Here is an 18,206-nt window from a genome sequence, read left to right on the forward strand (position 1 = left end):
AGGCATCCATGCCCAAGGCTGAAGACAAACGTTTTTCTTTTGCTTCAACAAATTAAAGCTGCTAGGAAAGAACAATTGACCAGAGGGGAACATTACTGTACAACATATAAAATACTGCCAAGGTCAGCAAAATCTCAGCTTTTTATTTATTTTTTTTATTTTTCTGTGCCAGTGATTGTTGAGAAATGAGTTTCTTGCAAGCCTGACGTAGACATTGTGCTCCGAAGTTACTCAACACCGAGGATTTGGAAAGTACTTTTATTTCCTTTACTATTTGATGACGAGAATGAGTTACAGACATTTTCAGTAAATCTCTGTGCTTAAAATTGTTTATAAGGCCATTTCATAACGTCAGTGTGCTTTAATTTGTTCACTCATGCTGGATTCTCTGCTTCTCCCTTTGTTTTGGGCTTCTGAGAATTATTTCCAAGCAAATAACTATACCTCCAAGATTCCCAAAGCCACTCAGAAAAAAAGAAGCCACAAGGATGCATTTTTTTATATGAAGTGACTTAGCTGTGTAAAAAGAAGCACTGTTTTAAAATCCCACAGAGTATCTTTGGACACTTATGTAAACTTACATGTAAGTATTTTAGCTGAAGACTGAGAATCAACTGGATTTATGGGGAGATAGTCCTCTCTTTTAAGCTGTTCCATGCTTACTGTACATCTCCCAGGTCAGTGGGGAGACTTGTATTATGTTGTGCTGTGTTATTTATCCTTCCACCAATTGCTGCAAAAGCTGTGTTCTGGGTCATCCCCACAACTGCTGTGAACAAGGGCATGCCTTGCGAGGTGGCATGGGTTAAAGACCAAGGCTTAGGACCCCACAGGGCAGAGGCAAACTAGGCTCATATTAGCATTAAACCTGACTTGAGACTGCATCATATTGCTTCATTCTTAAAGACTTGAAGGATTTCCATATTTTCTACAAGTTAATCTTAGGCAGTATCATGGCTCTTTTTTGTATATGATCAAATCACTTAATCTAATTATGCCCCATTTTTTTCTTGTGATTTGAAAGCATCATGAAAACTTTTATACATGCAGGTTTATCTGTTACTACTATGAAGAATCAAAAAATTCCAAAGCCTTCTAGTTCAGAAAATGTTAGGCCAGATTCTGTAATCACCTATGTTAAAGAACAAAGCTAAAGACCTAAATCAGGAAGTAGATAATAAAAGACAGATCACATTTAGACAAAGACATGGTTACTTTTTTATTTGAAGAAAAAAAAGTATGTTTTAATAAATACTGCGGAAACATTGACCAAACAAACATACAAAGTGACTTCAACAGTTTAAAAAATGCAACAAAAGTTCTGCTTTATAACAGTTATAACTTATTTTCTTTTTACAATATTTAAATACAGAAAGCACTCGCCAGCTATTTTGTAATACTGCCCAAAGCATAATGCTGCATCAATCAAAGCATATTATGTTGGTAGAATGTCTGTATTTTATGGGAAATGACTGGAATCGAATTTTCTTGCACAGACAAAACAAAGTGCTTGTAAGACCTAGAACTGAGTGTTGTAATTACCTTAATCTCTCCTGCCACAATTTAAGGGGAGCACAGCTTCAACACTTCAAAAACGAAGCATTATCATGGGAAAGAAAGCTCGTTTTCAACAAGCGCCAACAATAAACAGGTCAGATCTGGTTTCTTCTCTGAAAGAATCTCTAAAAGGAACTGGTCAAAAATATCTGTAAACTATTTTAAATGCTTATTATTTTACATAACAACAGCGACCAAGTGCTGAACACAGACCTTGGCTGCGTCTGTTCAGTGAGGTTTTAGCAATCACACTCTAGAAATGCCCTAGTGTTATGTCAGGACTGAAAGTTTATCATATAATCTTCCACTAGGGATTCTCTAAAGCTTGGGTAAGTGGCATCTTCTCTCATCAATATTCATTTAATGAAAGTGAAATAAACCAACAGATCATCAGATGCTGCCAGTTTTGGAGCTTCAACCCAAAATAATAGTCCTTTTGCTTTGTATTTTTGGTAACTTAATTCCAGACAGCTTTACTCACAAACTGTGCTTTCTGCTACTATTCTTTCCTTCACTCATTATCTTTTCTGGTGAAAACAGTAACTACCTTTTTTCTCTCCTTGGATCATTCTATGACGTCAAACCAAGACACCTTTTATTTGACTTTGCATTTTTATCAACGATGGCAAAAAAAAAAAATCACACAACTTCTAAACAGCGCACAAAAATATTACATTGAGCAATTTACCACTTTTTAATGACAACCACAATGAAGAACAGAACCATCAGACTGAATAAAAATCGACATTTTTTTTTCCTATTTGATCTATGCGATCTTCGTAGTGCTGGTCTACAAATCTTGCAAGATTGCAAAGGCTTTCCTTAGAACCATCCTACTCAGCTATCTTCAGGAAGGCAAGATTTCAAAGCCTCATAAAGTTTTCCTCTGGATATATCCCATGGGTCCTGATACAATTTCCATTTTAATGATGAGCTAGAAAGAAATTAGATCACATCCTCTAGAAAACTAAATGCTAAGGTCACAGTGCCAGTTCCCCTGTGAGGACGGTATATTAACGTATACTTTTTGTAAAGGAGATTAAAACATTTAAAAATTAAATCAAAGTAGAGATCCATGAATAGATTGTAACAAAAAAAAAAACAAAAACAAAAATGCAAGCACCATTCAGAGTGTGGTTTTTCTTCTTGGAGGTACTCGCATCCCCCCTATCTTCCTCTAGCTCATTTGTATCTCTCATTTTTTGGCATATTTTTCAAGTCACACTTCAAAACTCTTCCATGTATTCACTTCTCATCACTTGGTCTACATGCCGAACCTAAGGTCAGGATTCCAAAAAGATGAGTATCCTCTCAAACGCCTCCTAAGCCTCTGGTATACATGACTTTGGCTGTGCACTTCATTTAGACTTCACCTTTTTGTTTGCTGTTGTTTTTTACACTAGATTCCTTTGTCTTCATTAAAGATAATGAAAGATTCACATCACAGTGCAGCTCTTCGCTTTGTCCTTTCGTAAGTCCGTAGCAACTGCCGAGAGTTCTGGTCTGCTAGGCATGTGTGAAATCCGCTTTGTGGCTCTCTGTGATTTGTTCCGCTTAACGTTTTTATTTGTCTTATTTACACATGCCAAGGTGGCAACGTGAAAAATGTCTCTGACGCTATTTTCCGACTGTAAAGCTGAGCATTCGATATAAGTAGCTGCTCCAATCTGTTTGGCCATATTTGCCCCCTGAGAAGCAAAGGAAGGGATTTTAATCAGCAATAAGACTTTGGGGGAAAGTTAGCTAGCATCTTCTAATACCACAAAATAATAACGCATTGCAAAACGTTTGCTGATATGTTAACTGAATTTTCCAAGTGTCACTGCAAAAAAAAAAAAAGTTGTTAAAATGTAAACTGCCTTACTTATTACTTCATAAATATTTGCAGTCAAGAGCCAATCCCTAAGATGCCCAACTCTCATGGCTCATTAGAGGTGTTAGAGCTCTGAATAAATGCTAAAGGCTGATCTTAACAAAGGAAGACCCTGGTTATCAAACACTTAACATGAGGTGATTCAAAGAAGTGTAGAGTGAAGCTAAGGAGGTGATTCATCTTCACTATCAACTGCAAGCAAGAGTTAACTGGTTATTCAGGCTTTCCAGGGTCACAGCAAGCATGAAATGGCCTAGAGAATCTTACTAGTGAAGTAAGTTAGCTGAAGGTCATGAACATAAACTCTGCATTTTCCACACAGCTCTGGCCGTGGCGATGTGGCCTTGAGAACCTGTTCCAGGGCCTCATGGCGCACTTCATTTCTCTTTTCTTGAGGGTAAATGGCATTCAAGACTAGTGACTAGGTTGTACCAAAAACATGGGCAATGAATGAAATTTAAAATCGATTTTGAAATGTATGTGATTGTGTCTTACTTAGGGCCAAAATAAGTTGAGGAAAGGAATAATACTATTGTGACATCTGTTACTTTATGAAACACAAAATATGTAATTTCTAAGTGTGAACCATACCACCAACGTACACAACAATAAGCATGTGCACATCAACCAAACCGACTTATTTAAAATACCAAATTTTTTGCTAATGAGAAATGGAAGACTAAGAAGACTGCAGTATTTAAAATGATGATTCTTAATAAAATTTTGGTATTTCAACCGAACTCTCTTTAGAATCTGGTTGTAGGTTTTATGAGAATGAGCTTTTGAAACTGATTCTCATTTCTAAATACTTGGGGGAAATGCTTACAGAAATGAAGACTCTCTGAAAGATGGTGTTATGGAGTGTTCCACTTTACTGGCAACAGCCTTATTATTGTGCTGCCGACTGTAAAATCAGATTACCTCTCTTAAAGAGTATTACTGATTTTGACCACATTCTCTCTTAAACCTATTTAACTTTAAACCTACTGGGAGTTGCAGAAATATACAAGGTTAGCATAATAACTGTTTATGTACCCAAATATCATGTAATTACACTAATAAATGACAGCATTTTAAATTTCACAACTGACCACTGGGTGAGCCCTTAGAAAAGCAGCTACTTTTTATTTTATTTATTATGAGTGATAGTCCATTTCTTTCACTCTTTCTAAAATCCAGTTTTGCACATGGGCAACATACATACCTGGTCATAGGACACTGGCGTCTGCCTGTGATTGGAGAGCTCTACTAATGTACTAACATCTGTCCGCAGATCAGACTTGCAGCCGACCAACAGCATTTTGGTATTTGGACAAAATTCCTGGATTTCACCTTTCCACTACGAAAGAAAAAAAAAAAAGATTAAAAATGAACAAAGTAACGGTATCCATATCATAAAAACCATTTCTCCACTGGCAGACATTAGAATGAAACTCAAAAAAGATGTTAAAAAAGGAGTGTCCCTTGAGATGAAGAAGCAAAGTTTGCATTTATCTCCTGAACAGATGTGAAGTTTTACTACTTTTTAAGCATTAGAGAATAATTATGTATATTATGATTGATTCTCTCCCTCTGTGACTCATCTGTTGCTACTGAAAGAGACTTGGTAGATGTTGTCCAAAGGTAGCTTCAGTAATGTCTTAATTATTGGTGTGTCTCTTAAAGATAAATGTGTCTTAAGAATAATTATATATCCTAACAAGTGACCACATCCTTCTATGTGTGTGGATCTGATCCTTCTTAACTAGAAAGCTGGGGATAAGGCAGCGGCAACACTAGCACAAGTATGCATTCCCTGATCCCATCATGAAACACTGAAGCATGCCACCACGAGCTGAGGCTCTATTTAAGTACCTGAGATAGTTAATAAAACAGAACATCCTGCCTTGAAGGAGTTTCTGTTCACATGGTTGCATCAACACAGACCATGACATTTGTAAAGGAACATCTCTTGGGTCATCGGGAAGGCAGCCCGTCCTGCAGCTCATATGCCTTCAAGTTAGTTTAAAACTATTTCAATCTATTCCAATTTGTCTAGTTGTTTCATGATCTAACAAGAATTATTAGAACCTTCAGCAATGCCTGGTTTGGAATTCCAACTGTCCTCTTTAAGAACAAGCAAGTGGCTTTTTGTGGCTTCATTTCCTCAAGCTTGAGCTCTGCAACAGCATGGGAGTCAAGGGTTCAGGGCGGTCACAGGAGATCTTTGGCCTTTGAGGGCAGGGCCTAGAGAGGCTGAGATGGGGAAGTGGCGCCTGACTCTTCCCACCCACATTCACAAATATGTAAGTGTTCTACTAAGTACTGTGGCAGTGACAATGATGATTAAGACATAGCTGTGTCTTCTGGAAAGAAATTCACAGAATACTGGGAGTGATGAAGTCATGTATTAAGTATAACACTAGATAAGAGGGACATCCTGCAAGAATAACTTAAAAGATCACTAGAGGAGGCATCTCCAAATCTAGGGGTGTACTTTGGGTAACAAACTCTAGTGCAAACTACACCAGTGGATTCAAAGGAGTAATATACTTTCCATAAGAGCCCATTTTGTCCACTTATTCCTGCCTGCCTTCCTGCCTTCCTTCCTTCCTTCTTTCCTCCCTCCCTTCCTCTCTCCCTCTCTCCCTCTCTCCCTCACTCCTTTCAGAATTATGTAGGAACACCTACCATATGCTAGGTGGCACTGGCATTAGAAGTGGAAGGTGAACTGGAAAAAAAAAAAAAAAGAAATCCTTCCTACTTCAAGTCATTCTAACCTCCTCTTTGATAGTGAAGGACTTAAAGGGTTCCATTAATCAAGACAAACCACAGGGGTTATCATGAGCCTTAAACCTCACAGGAATGTAAAACATACTCATTAATAGCTATAAGCCCAACGTCACTATTCATTTGGTCTTAGAAGACAAAAGCAAAATAAAACAGGAGAAAGGCTTTTCATCATAAATTATGCATAGCCTGATACTACATCAAGTAAAATCTCTAGCAAATAAGCAACCCCTTTTATCTCCAGACAGAACTAGACATGTTGTTATGTTGCTCTTCAGCTGTGTAATGACTTTGGCCTCCCTCTGCATGTCTAGCAATTGTTTACAAGCATTAAAGACAGGAAAGGTGTATTCCTGCCTGGATTTGACAAGCATTAGCATTATTTGTGTTAGATATGTATTACTCAAAATTGAAAGGAGCTAAAAAGGAAAAAAGAGCCTTTGATCTATTAAGAAAGTCATATTTTATTGAACTCTGTTTGTAATATTTAGTAGAGACAGAAGGATTATTATACTTCAAATCCTGATTTCACAATGACACACACGCCAAGCAATCAAATATAATAGGGGAATGTAAACTAATAAAAACACACAAAATGCAAATAAATTCCACTAAAAATTAAAACCAAAAAAAACAAAACCAACCTAGCCACACCTGCATGTTTGTCTTTCTCAATCCATACCATGCTCAGACTGGGCTGCATGGGTCACCCCTCAGTTGACACTGCCTTGCTCTCAGCCACATCCGGTGTTGAAGCCAGTGTGTGGAGGAGAGGGAGTGCTCCAACAAGGATCTGATTCTGAAACCCCACAGCACACAGGCCAGGGCTGAGAAAATAGCTAGTGGCTAATAAACGCTGATCCATGGACTAACACGGCATGTGTCTTCTACAACTACCTGGAGGCTGAGTCTCGACTGCTGGAGGTCAAGAAACGCCCCTTCCCCCCACTGGCCTCCCTAGTTCCTGTGACCCATCCTGTAATAGATCCTCTTCCTCTTGATCTCCCCCGATTCCTTCCATCCATAGCTTCCTTAGTTAGGTTCCTACGGAACCTGACTTACCTTTGCCTCCATAAACTATGTGTACGTTATAATGTATAACATGTTTACAAGCACTGCTTCTATATTACTAGAAAGATACCTGATCATAATTACTAGACAGATACCTGATCATCAGACAATTCATATTGGACACATCCCTATTCCTCCTATACTAGTTCCATTTCTGTTTCTAATAACACCATAACTAAAACACAGCTTCTTTATTAAAATAGGCTTTATTGCATTCCTTTCACTATCTGACTTGAGGTCAAATGTAAATCTGTAAACTAAGATGCAATCTGTTGAGTCACTGAAAGAAGGAAGGAAGACATGAATATGATAGTAATCAAATATAACTGTTTTTAGCTGTACCATTTTCTCCCAAAGGACAAACATGAAGGCCCTTATTTTGTTTCAGAGCTTCATGAAATAAAATTTCAAGCAGGTTCATCATCAAAAAGTGGAAACCCCATTTTGGTGTTAGAGGGTTCTTTCTAGTGTTCAATTACAAACTGTAAGGCAAGGAATTGACTAGAGTCTTTGACCTCCCCAGCAAACCCCACGTTTCTATTTATACATCACCCAGTACTGAAGTGTGTCGTCATTCCCCAGCACTTGCCTTTTTGAGGACACTGTCCAGGGTCTCTGGTCTACTGATGTCAAAGCAAATCAGCACAGCATCCGAATCAGGGTAAGAGAGGGGGCGGACATTGTCATAGTAAGGAGAACCTGAGAAGAAACAAAGATACACAAATTTTCAGATGAGAGTCCCCTTGTCTGTCATGCATTAACTCTACCCTTTCAGGCTAAGTCCTTTGACTGTCACATCATGACCCGACTCCCAGCTTCCCCTAATTCTTGGAAAAGAATTCAAACAGACACACAAAAGCCTGCTTAGAAATATATGATGAATGAAGCCTCACATGTATCTGACATAAATTCAAGAAGAGGGCCGGGATCTTAAGTGAAATCTGTATGGTTCAAAGACTAGGGCCTGAAGTTACCTGCATAAAGTAGGGAAGCACCTGGGGCCAGGTGGTCTTGAGTGTAAACCTGCCTCCACCACTGAAGAGGGAGGGGGCAAGGTAGCTTTAGGACTCTGTGCCTCTGATTCTTCACTCATAAAATGAAGATGCTGACAACATACATACCTGAGATTAAGTAAACCCGGGCAGTGCCTGACTTTTAGTAAGGGATCAGTACGTATTAACATGGGTATTATGGTTGTATTACCGCTGTTAAAAGCTGAGTGGTAGCAAGAATCATAAACTGAACTACTTCTTGGGAAAGAGACCAAAACTCAAGATCAATTCTGACAGCAGGATGGGGGTGAATGAGGGAGAGAGGAAGAGGGAGGGTTCAACTATGCAAAGAGAAACCACAGTAAACCACATCAGTGTTACCCATCTCTAAGATGTAAGTTTAGATAGGCCACTGACCTTTGAGCTTGCTTATTTTAACTTATCACCAAACCCTATATAGATTTTCTTCCTGTTACAACCAAGAATGTAATAAATGTCATATAGGATCATGTCACTTTTTTACAGAGTCCCATCTCTGAGAGTGACACTGAGGCATGATCCAAGGATCTTAACCTGAATTAAATCCAGGGTACCCTAAAGGTTCAAGGCACCAGCCAATTAATTTAACCACAGAACTCTCTAGTCAATCAAGGAAGTTTCTTCTATTTCTTTAAGAATTCCAAAGGATGGGCAATTACATGAGGCCTATAGTTATGAAATGATTGACTGGAAAACTAAATACAGCCTGCCAAATGCTGCTTGTTTAAGAAATCATTTTCCGTATGCTGACATTTCAGAAGCATCACATGAAAATGATTTTACTAGGCAAATATATACACACGTATGTATCTGACCCCAGAGTAGAAAAAGAAAATCTAAACCACCAAACTCTTTTTAAAAGTCTATTTCATTTTGACATCACTTTCCATTTTGAGCAGAAAAACAGGACATGTTGTCCCCCGATAAATCAAAACCTCAATAGGCAAAGTCAGGAAGAGAGACTTAAAAAGCAGCTTTAGAAAAAATATCACTGTTTATATTTCTATCAAAACAACATTTGCTCGGAGGCTGTTCTTGTGATCTAAAAGACACTATAGTCAGCGGGCATCACCCTCTATTCACACAATACACTCTGGGTCCCTGGCATCCGCTGTGGAACCCCAGGCAACAGTGCAGCTTTTTCTCTAGCTCCTTTACGATGGAGAGTGACAACTTCAAGCCACGTGTGTCTGCTAAGCAAGGAAGAAAAGAATGTTACAAGAATCAGGAAGAAAAGTGTGAATAAATAGAGAATTAAGTCAGAGCTGTTCATGAGCTGCAGCAGCTGCCTACCCACACACATCTGGAACCAGGACCCTGGTAGAGCAGAGGCTGACAGCTGAATGATATTTCCCAGAAGCTTAAAGCGTTTAGAGTTTAAAAAGTCAAGTCATTTTAAGTATGAAGGTATATTAGAATGAGGCTGTCTCTGAAAATGACAAGCCGTGGCTGCCTTTTCAGTCGCTGAAAGTACTCTGAGGTGAAGAGAATAATTCACAAATAGTTCACTCATTTGAACATTCGAAAGGCATCAGAAACGAGATGGTTGAACACTATTTATGGCTACATTAGTATTTCCATATTAGTTCTGAGAAGTTCACACTTTCTCAACTAGAACCTTTCCTGTTTCTGTGTCCAAAGTCTAACTCTAGCACAGCACCTGCTGTAAACATTTGAATGACTCTTTCCAAACAGGCAGTCAGAAAATTCTAGATCATAGAGTGGAGCTCCAAATACTGGACATATAAATGAGAGTTTCCTCTGCTCCTCAAAGTCTGCAAGAGACAACCTGATCCCAGACCCAGGAAGGCAAAGCTGCCAACAGTTAGGATTGTCAGAAACCTAACGAGGCTTCAGAGATCTCCTTTCCCAGAAATCACTCACATTAGGAAAAACCACTCTCTCCCTGTGGAGAGCTTCCAGTACAAGCAGACCTAGTATCTTTAGAGAACTGTTCCAGGTACCCACCAGCTCCTTTCAGGATACGATTTGTATGATGCTAGAGTACTCACTGCTAATTCCAGATGTAATACTGCTCTATGACAATGGAGACCATCTTTTCCAAATAAAAAAATTAGGAAAAGTGATTGAAGAAATACAAAGAGGATAAAAGAGTTTAATTAAAATTGAGACTGCCAGGAAAATCCTGAGGAATGGTTTCAACATTCAGGCCACCGCATGACTGCTGGGAATACCCCTCCCTTTGTGGACTATGTTTCCTGTCCCCCACCCATTTTATGGCCACAAAGGAGATCTGGCTTTGTGCTCAGCCCTGTGTCACCTGCTGGAGACTGCTACCTACTAAAATCAAGTGGGCTGGCTTCTGTGCTTAGTGCATATATCTAAATATCTGCAAAATTTAGACTCTGGCCTGATTTTAAAATGAAACAGAGTTCTCCAGTTAAACCAGATTTTCAGGGAAGTTTGTATCTGCTTTTGTTTTTATCTGGTTAACAGTGTAAGCAAAAATACACGTGTAGTGCAAAGGTTTATGAGAAATAAACCACTGTGCTTGTGGAGGTAGACAGGTAATTTTTAAGAGGTTTAACATGATCTAATTAGGGATGACACTTTGATCCCATTCTATTACTTTTGCTAATGAACAGTGCTGCTTTCAGATCAACACGAGTGTCCAAAGGTACTAGTAAACTGATTCCCATATTTCTTAGTTATAAGCATAATTTGACTGCCAATGACAAGAGTAATTTATTTAAAATAACAAGACCATTTATTCACTATATTTTTGATAGGTTAAGTTTATCTTGTCTTAGATAGAAATATCTATTGTCTCTATTTTTTCATAGTGAAAAATATTGATATAGAATTATCAAAGAACTGTCCCACCAGGAAAGATGTAACTCATTAGCTCAGCAGGACTTTCAGGATAAAAAAAAAAAAAGCAAAACAAAAAAACAAAAACACACACACACAAAAACACCTCCTGTGTAACTTTACAGTGTTTACTCTGTGTTTAAGCACTTGGAATTCTTCTTTTTCTTCCCCATAAAGCCCAAGAGACTGCACAAAGGAAGTAAGACAAGCAAAGCTGGAGAGGGCACGGTGGAATCACAGGCATGCGTGAGACAACGCATGCCGAAGAAAAGGAAGAGGAATTCCAGAAATGACTCTGTGAAGCGAGAAGCAATATAGAGGGGCAGAAATGACACCAAAGGAAGGAGCTGAAAGTAAGTGGGTAAAGCAGGAACAATACCTGCCCCTAACTCCTATATCCCTCCAGAAAAGTCTTAAAACACCCTGTGAAGCCAAACAGCAAAAAAAAAAAAAAAACTTCTATAGGTGTTTTTAAAAGATGCACATGAAAAACTCCCAAGGTGCTAACTGTAGAACTAAACACAGCACAAGCAGGAGGGATCAACATTTTTTACTAAGTATGAAAGTATTCAACTTTAACTGCAGTACGTGGTAGGTATTGATACACATAGAGTATGTGCTCCAGTACCTAAGAATGGACTAAAGTCCAATAACATTTAGGGACTGCGTTTTGCTTGTCAAATGAAACTCTTTTTCAGCATGTGGAATAGGCTTCATGCATATGGAAATTCTCAGATGCAGCATTTCTCTGGTACTATATGAAACTTTAAGCTCACAACCCTATTCCAAGGTCCTTTTTAAGTAAACTGCCACACCTCTGAAGGAAAAACTTTGGGAAACTCTATATTGTAAAGAAACAACTACACTATATATGCAAAATGTGTACCCCCCTCACCCAGAAAATATAGTTGAAAGGCTTTGCTGGGGATAGATTGGAACAAGTGTACACTTGGGGTTCTCTGAGTTGCTCAAGTTTGGCAAACATCAGCAAAGTTCTAGAGAGCTTTTGAAATTTCAGATCTACCCATCTTTGTATTCAAGATCATTAATTCCGGGTGACAGCAAAATTTCCAGCCAAAGAATAGTCACAACGTGCCTCACCCAGAAACTAATTCTTCAGACACATACCTGCCTGCTGAAGTCACCTTTTCACAAAGATAGAACACACCATATATGTACATAGTTAAATGTATACATAAGAAGATTCAAGCCCAAAAGAGAGGCTTTATGGAACCTTTTGCAAAGTACCAGTTTAAACACTGTGAGAGGCTTTAGAGGAGTTGGAGAACTGAAAACTCTTCTTGTTGAATATTTCATAAATATAATTTATTTAACTTGAACCTTCATTTGAAAAGCTTCCCTTTCCCCCTTAAGAAATTTTTACCAAGAAGAGTAAGCTACAGCTATTGCATATTTTTGGCAGAGAAAAGTAGATTAACTTTTGGTATTTTTAGTGACCACCATGAGCACATCTGAACGCTGCAGCATGTGAGAGGGCATGATCTGCCCAATTATTACAAGATTGCATTTCCTCATGCCATCTCTAATCAGAGTAAAAGGTTTAAATTAGCAGCAATCTCAAGAATGTGAATCAAGTCTGGGCAGAACTTTTGTATCTGACTCAGTATAAGACTGTTTAGTTCTTGTTTCAAGTAGTCTGCACAACAAATACCATGCCTGCAAATATGCAATAAACACTCCCAGGAAGAATATTTTGTTTATTTCTTCCATGGATTCAGATAATAGGAACTATGAACAGATCTTATAAAATTTTGTGGGCATTTATGTGTTGCTATTAAAATGGAATAAAGATTTTCTATTTCTGGGGGCAATGTAGATACAAAATTAGAAAGTCAGACAGGTAGATATGTTTGGCCTTTAAATAAAGGTTTAGCTTTAAACTCCTAATCTTATCAAGATACTTAAAAATATGTAAGAATCAAAATATTTTACTGACAGTGGAACCATGGTTAAGTCAAGAGCTTTAGGGATAAGAGTATATGTATATGAATATGCCTAAAAGTAAATAGGGATAATGGATTCAAGTTTTTGTTTCATATGATATCTAAGAATCAGATTTCTTGGAGTAGAATCCCATGAGTGAATTCATCTTTCCACAAACTATGTCATCAGGCTCATTTTTCAAAACCAATGTGCACAACACCTGGTCAAACTTCTGAGGCAACTACATTCCGTGTCAATAAAATATCTGCTTTGCCAAGGGAGATTCTGAGAAAGTGGCCAATACGTAGCAACTGAGAAGTCATTTAAAGGACATCAGAAAATGACTGAGCCACGACTAACTCATTTGGCAGAACCCGTCAGGCACCATGAGATAACTGGAGAAAGTATTGGTCCTTGGTGTCATATTTACATGCAAAAGAACTGGATTAATGAGGAAACATCTGGTTATTTCAGGTGGTATCAGAATGACCAATTTGGATGCTTCATTGAAATGTGCAACTTAGCGAGAAACCAGATTGGAAAAAAAACAGCACTAAATGGGGCTAAAAAAAAATCTACAGACAGATGTAGACTTGGAGCATTCATACCACCCCCTCCCCTTTTTAGGAGGTTCCTTGGTTTAAATGGAATTTACTGCATGGTGGACAAATCTCCAAATGCAGTTTTATGTACTGCTTATTGGAAACCACCATACAAACTATCTGTTTTACCTTAACCCAGGTCTCTTACATAAGAGTTTCAGTGTGAAAACTCGTTAAGAATTAAACCTAGTTTTGAAACCCTAAGCTCCAATGGATCATTACGACCTGATGAAATGCTTGGTTTCCTGCAATTTCACAGTTGATATTCAAATCCCATGCTTCTCTGTCTCCTTCATAAATTCTTAGCCTCTTCCTTTCTCCAAGAAGGTTAATTTAAGTTCTAATTCTCAGCTTCCAGAATCTTGTTTTATCTGAGAGCCACAAAATGTAAGCAAGTTTCCACGTGGGAGGAACGTTAAAAACTTCTTAGAACTTAGTCAACTTCTAGAAAGGAAAGGAATTGTGGTGGGCGTCAATGACCATTAAGTCATGAGTTAGGGAGCCTGGGCTACCCATGTGGCCTTCAAGAACTCTTTGGATCTTGTTGTTCCTTGAAAAATCCAGCTTTAGAACCTCCAGGCTCACCTTCCTATAAACAGGTATTACAGCACTAGACAGGAGGAAGTCCTTCTATGTCCTCTGTTTGTCCTGTGGGTATTCAAAGAAGGTTGTCAGGGAAGAAGGATGTCTTTACCCTGTTCAAATCTCAGTCTACAGGCATCTCCTCTCACCTAAACACCTGACACTTAATCTGGGCTTCTCATTTTATTTCTTTTGTTAGCTTGGGGAAGCCTGAATATTTTAAATTTTATTGTCACTCGTGTTTTCACCATGTCTGTCTTATCACATGGTGAAACTGTGAGTACCTAAGAGCAGAAGCTGCTCTCGCCCAGCTCTGTACCCCTCCCATAGCATCTATCAGATTGTATTCACACAGAAAGCACTAAACCATGTTTACTGGGTTTATAATCATTTTTATGTCTTGTCTAGATGTGTTCATTTATATGCTAAATCACCAAAAAAAAAGGGGGGGAGGGGGAGAGAGAGAGCAGTGATCTCTTTTTAAGCTGCTTTTCTGGATTAATTATATACTAATCTCCAATACTGCTGAACCATTTCCATCCCTATTAAGAAATATTTCATTAGAGAGCTTGTCACCAAGACCATTCTTCATACTTGATGTATAATAATCTAAATATAACAGCTTAGATAGACTTCTGTTTATAGAGAAGTTTGTCCTCATATTAAGGCCATTAGGTAATTAAGATATTTTTCCTCTCTTTTTCTCTAAGAAATAAAGGATACCACCTTAAGTGTTAATAACGCTAAAAACTAAAATAGGAAACACTAACTTTAGCACTTAGGGCTTAAAAGAAACTTGGATCATGACAAGATTCAAAAGAGTGTTCATGAGGCAATAGCATAGTTATTGTGGGGAATTTTAACAGCTGAATTGAATAGGTTAAAAGTAATAATAAGCCTTAAATAAAATGTGCATTAACTTGCCTTGGTTAAAAAGCTGGAATGAATGATTATTACTCCCTAAATCACATGTGCTGAAATTACACTGCAATCAAATCTCTTAGGAAAAGATACGGTGATCCTTAAATGACTACATTTCTATTATTAGTAGGCATTTGGCTTCATGCTACAAATTACTTCTATGCTTGGCAAGTGTGGCCAATTTTGAAGCACAAGATATTAGAATTACTTTGGTCTTACTTATTACTTCACAAATGAAACTATTACCCATTGTTTGGCAGAAACTCATTGGGTGAAATTTGAAAATCAATGGGAGCATTTCTGCAACTATTAAGAATGTTCATTTTATAATGAAAAATATTTTTTAGGAAAATGAAGAAGTTATGGGCCTTAAAAATTCCTTCTTTTAGATGATTCCCACAGCATTTTTACAAAGGTTTTGTTTACTTTTGTTGGGGGGCTGCAGTACTGTAGCCCTAAGAATCGACTGCAAAATGCCTTTTGTAGTTGCTTTAACTGGTGTGTGCAATGGGGCGGGGTGGGGGGTGGGTGGTAGCTGTTTCCTATCTGAAGAGGATCCAGAGGATCTATAAGCCCTAGGATATCTGACAAAGGAAAAACATTGCAACCAAGTGGAAAAGGGCACTGGGGTTCAAGGACCTGACAAAATTAGGTGCATCATGAGTTGTTAATGAAATACACGCTAAACCAGAAGAGCTTCTTTTTCTCCATTACCCCACCTGAACTGTATGCTTCTTAGGAGAAGGACCATGCTTAATTAACACTGTATCTCTAAGGTCTTAACAGAGGGCCTGTTTATAATGGATGTGGAAAAAAAGGAAGAGATGGATGGAGAAAGGGAGAAAGCAAGGAAATATTAAGTTACTGTGCCTTAAAAAGCAGGAAACTTTTTTTTTTTTTTTTTTTTTTTTGGTGCAAAGAGACTTCACATATCCTGCTTTCACTTGGTAATCTTTCCCACATCCAAATTGGCAGAGTTTTGCCTATGCATGATCATGACTGCTGGGGGCAAAAGTAGACCCCTTATGAGAAGCTGTCCAACTAAAGAGGCCAGATAAGAGAGGAACTGTTTCTGTCTTCTAAATGGTTGCCCTTCTGCTAGGAGGGCAAACAGGACAGGAAATATCATTCAAAGGACAATGTTCACCCCATCTCTCTCCCTATATAAGAGCAGTCAGGCACACCCAATTTTTCCTATATAAGTCTCTTTCACAGAGTTCTAGGAGGGAAATAAAAAGTGCAATTTATCTGACATTTAGAACTTTACAGACTTGGCTGGGGTCTTTTCTCCAGAGTTAAATTGATGGCCTTTGGAAAAAATAAATATATCAAGAGGCATAAGGCATATGCAATTATTTTTACAATCTGAACTAAATAAATGTTTTAGTGGGCAAAGAAAATGTCAAACATTTACCAAAAAATAATCCTGTCCAGAAATTTGCCATGAAAAGCTGGGAATTAAATGGAAAAATGTTAAAGATCCTTGAAATAATTAGTTGCTGATGCAATGGTTCCTGCTAGATATAAACAACAAATCACCTTTGATGGAAACAGGCTATTCTTAGAATTTAAGTAAGCAGTGCTTGGTGACTGTGTTTAACTAACATTTCACCTCATGAACAACATAATGGAATTCTAAGTAATTCCCTTATGCCTCTTTTTTCCATTAGTTTAAATCTAAATTCTAACTAAGATTTCATTACTGGACAATTTTGCAGTACAAAATTTTCTTAATCACATTTTCAAACCTTTATATTTTAGTTAAACATACATAAGTTTTGGTTTCATTAAATAAAAAGACAAGTGATTATTTCACTACAAACTTCATTTCAGATGATTATCTTTAATTCGATGAAAGGCAATGTTTATAAAGTTGCCATTCTTTGTGCACAGGTAATTCAGTGTGAATAAATGTCAGGGAACCTCATCTCCGTGGCAACTATGCATATCATTACTCATTTACTCATTCACCAGATTTTATTGGATAACTGCTGTATGCAAGGCATTGCGCTATGTGTGCAGAGTCTACGAACTGTAGAGTTTTGATTAAATGCATGAAGATACCTGAAGTGGTATTTATCTGCACATACAAGGACAGCCTCCAACTATAAACTGTCCACATTTTGTTTTATGTTCTAGCCTTTATCAAACAATGTGCCTTTTCTCCCCTAGAAGAATCAATTTAGCCCTTTAGGCATCGATTCCAAAATATCCATTGGTGGTCCTGTGACTCTTGAAGCTTGAGATAGGAAATGTATAGCCCAGCATTCCTATAAGCCCACCCATTCCCCCTCCCTGTCCAAATGGGTTTCATTCCCAAATCCACCAGCAAGCCTGGCTCTGCCCAGAACCTGGCTTGCTTTGTAGGCTGTGAAAACCCCAGCACGGGATGCCAGATCCCCTAAGACTAAGAGCTGAAGCCAACCAACATCCTGGGAAACAAAAAGACCTGCCTGTCCAGCCCAATAAAGCCAAGAAGTGTACAGCTGGGAGAGATCCTGCACATCATCTAACTCAGTGTCCTCTTTTTACAGATGATGAAAATGAGACCCAGGGAGGTAGGGGATTTGCACACAGAAATCCATGGTAACCAGGAGCTAAGATCTAAACACAGCTTTGTATCAACGACTGGTTCAGACACACTGCTCCATCCCGTGCCAAAATAATTTTTATCGTGCATTAGGTCCAAACAGGGCTGCCGGTCGGGGCAGGGAGTACTGGTGCTTATTATTGGTACCACACCAGCTGTGCCATCCAGTAGGCATAACAAATACATACCATGATATGTCTGGGAATCAGAGCCCATTAAGTACCAGGCTGTATAATAATTCTGATAGGAACTACTTAAATAAGGAACCACTTGAATTCCGTCTACCAACACCTTCTCCAGAGTTTCGAGTCTGTGTACAATCCCCAACAGAAAACACGGCGGCAAAGTCCTGATTCTGCTGCCCTTGGAATGGCTGAGAAAGAGCCGGACTCCAGGGGGAAACAAAATCAGCCCTTCTCACTGCAGCAGTCGGA

The 18,206-nt window shown here is 38.4% G+C and overlaps 1 protein-coding gene across 6 annotated transcripts in view; it reads right to left on the reverse strand.

Annotated features, from left to right (window-relative positions):
- Positions 1-1,194: 1,194 nt before the first annotated feature.
- The window catches only part of RND3 (Rho family GTPase 3), a 123,794-nt gene continuing 106,782 nt past the window's right edge, over positions 1,195-18,206 (reverse strand). For all 6 annotated transcript variants that reach the window (XM_063647467.1, XM_063647468.1, XM_054478950.2 and 3 more), the window contains 3 exons: positions 7,860-7,969; positions 4,635-4,769; positions 1,195-3,245 (listed from right to left, as the gene is read on the reverse strand). In XM_063647467.1, the coding sequence (XP_063503537.1) occupies positions 2,994-3,245; positions 4,635-4,769; positions 7,860-7,969 (497 nt within the window). In that variant the 3' untranslated portion in view covers positions 1,195-2,993. The remainder of the gene's footprint in view (positions 3,246-4,634; positions 4,770-7,859; positions 7,970-18,206) is intronic.

The sequence above is a fragment of the Pongo pygmaeus genome, chromosome 11, assembly GCF_028885625.2.
Source record: "Pongo pygmaeus isolate AG05252 chromosome 11, NHGRI_mPonPyg2-v2.0_pri, whole genome shotgun sequence".
Taxonomy (NCBI): domain Eukaryota; kingdom Metazoa; phylum Chordata; class Mammalia; order Primates; family Hominidae; genus Pongo; species Pongo pygmaeus.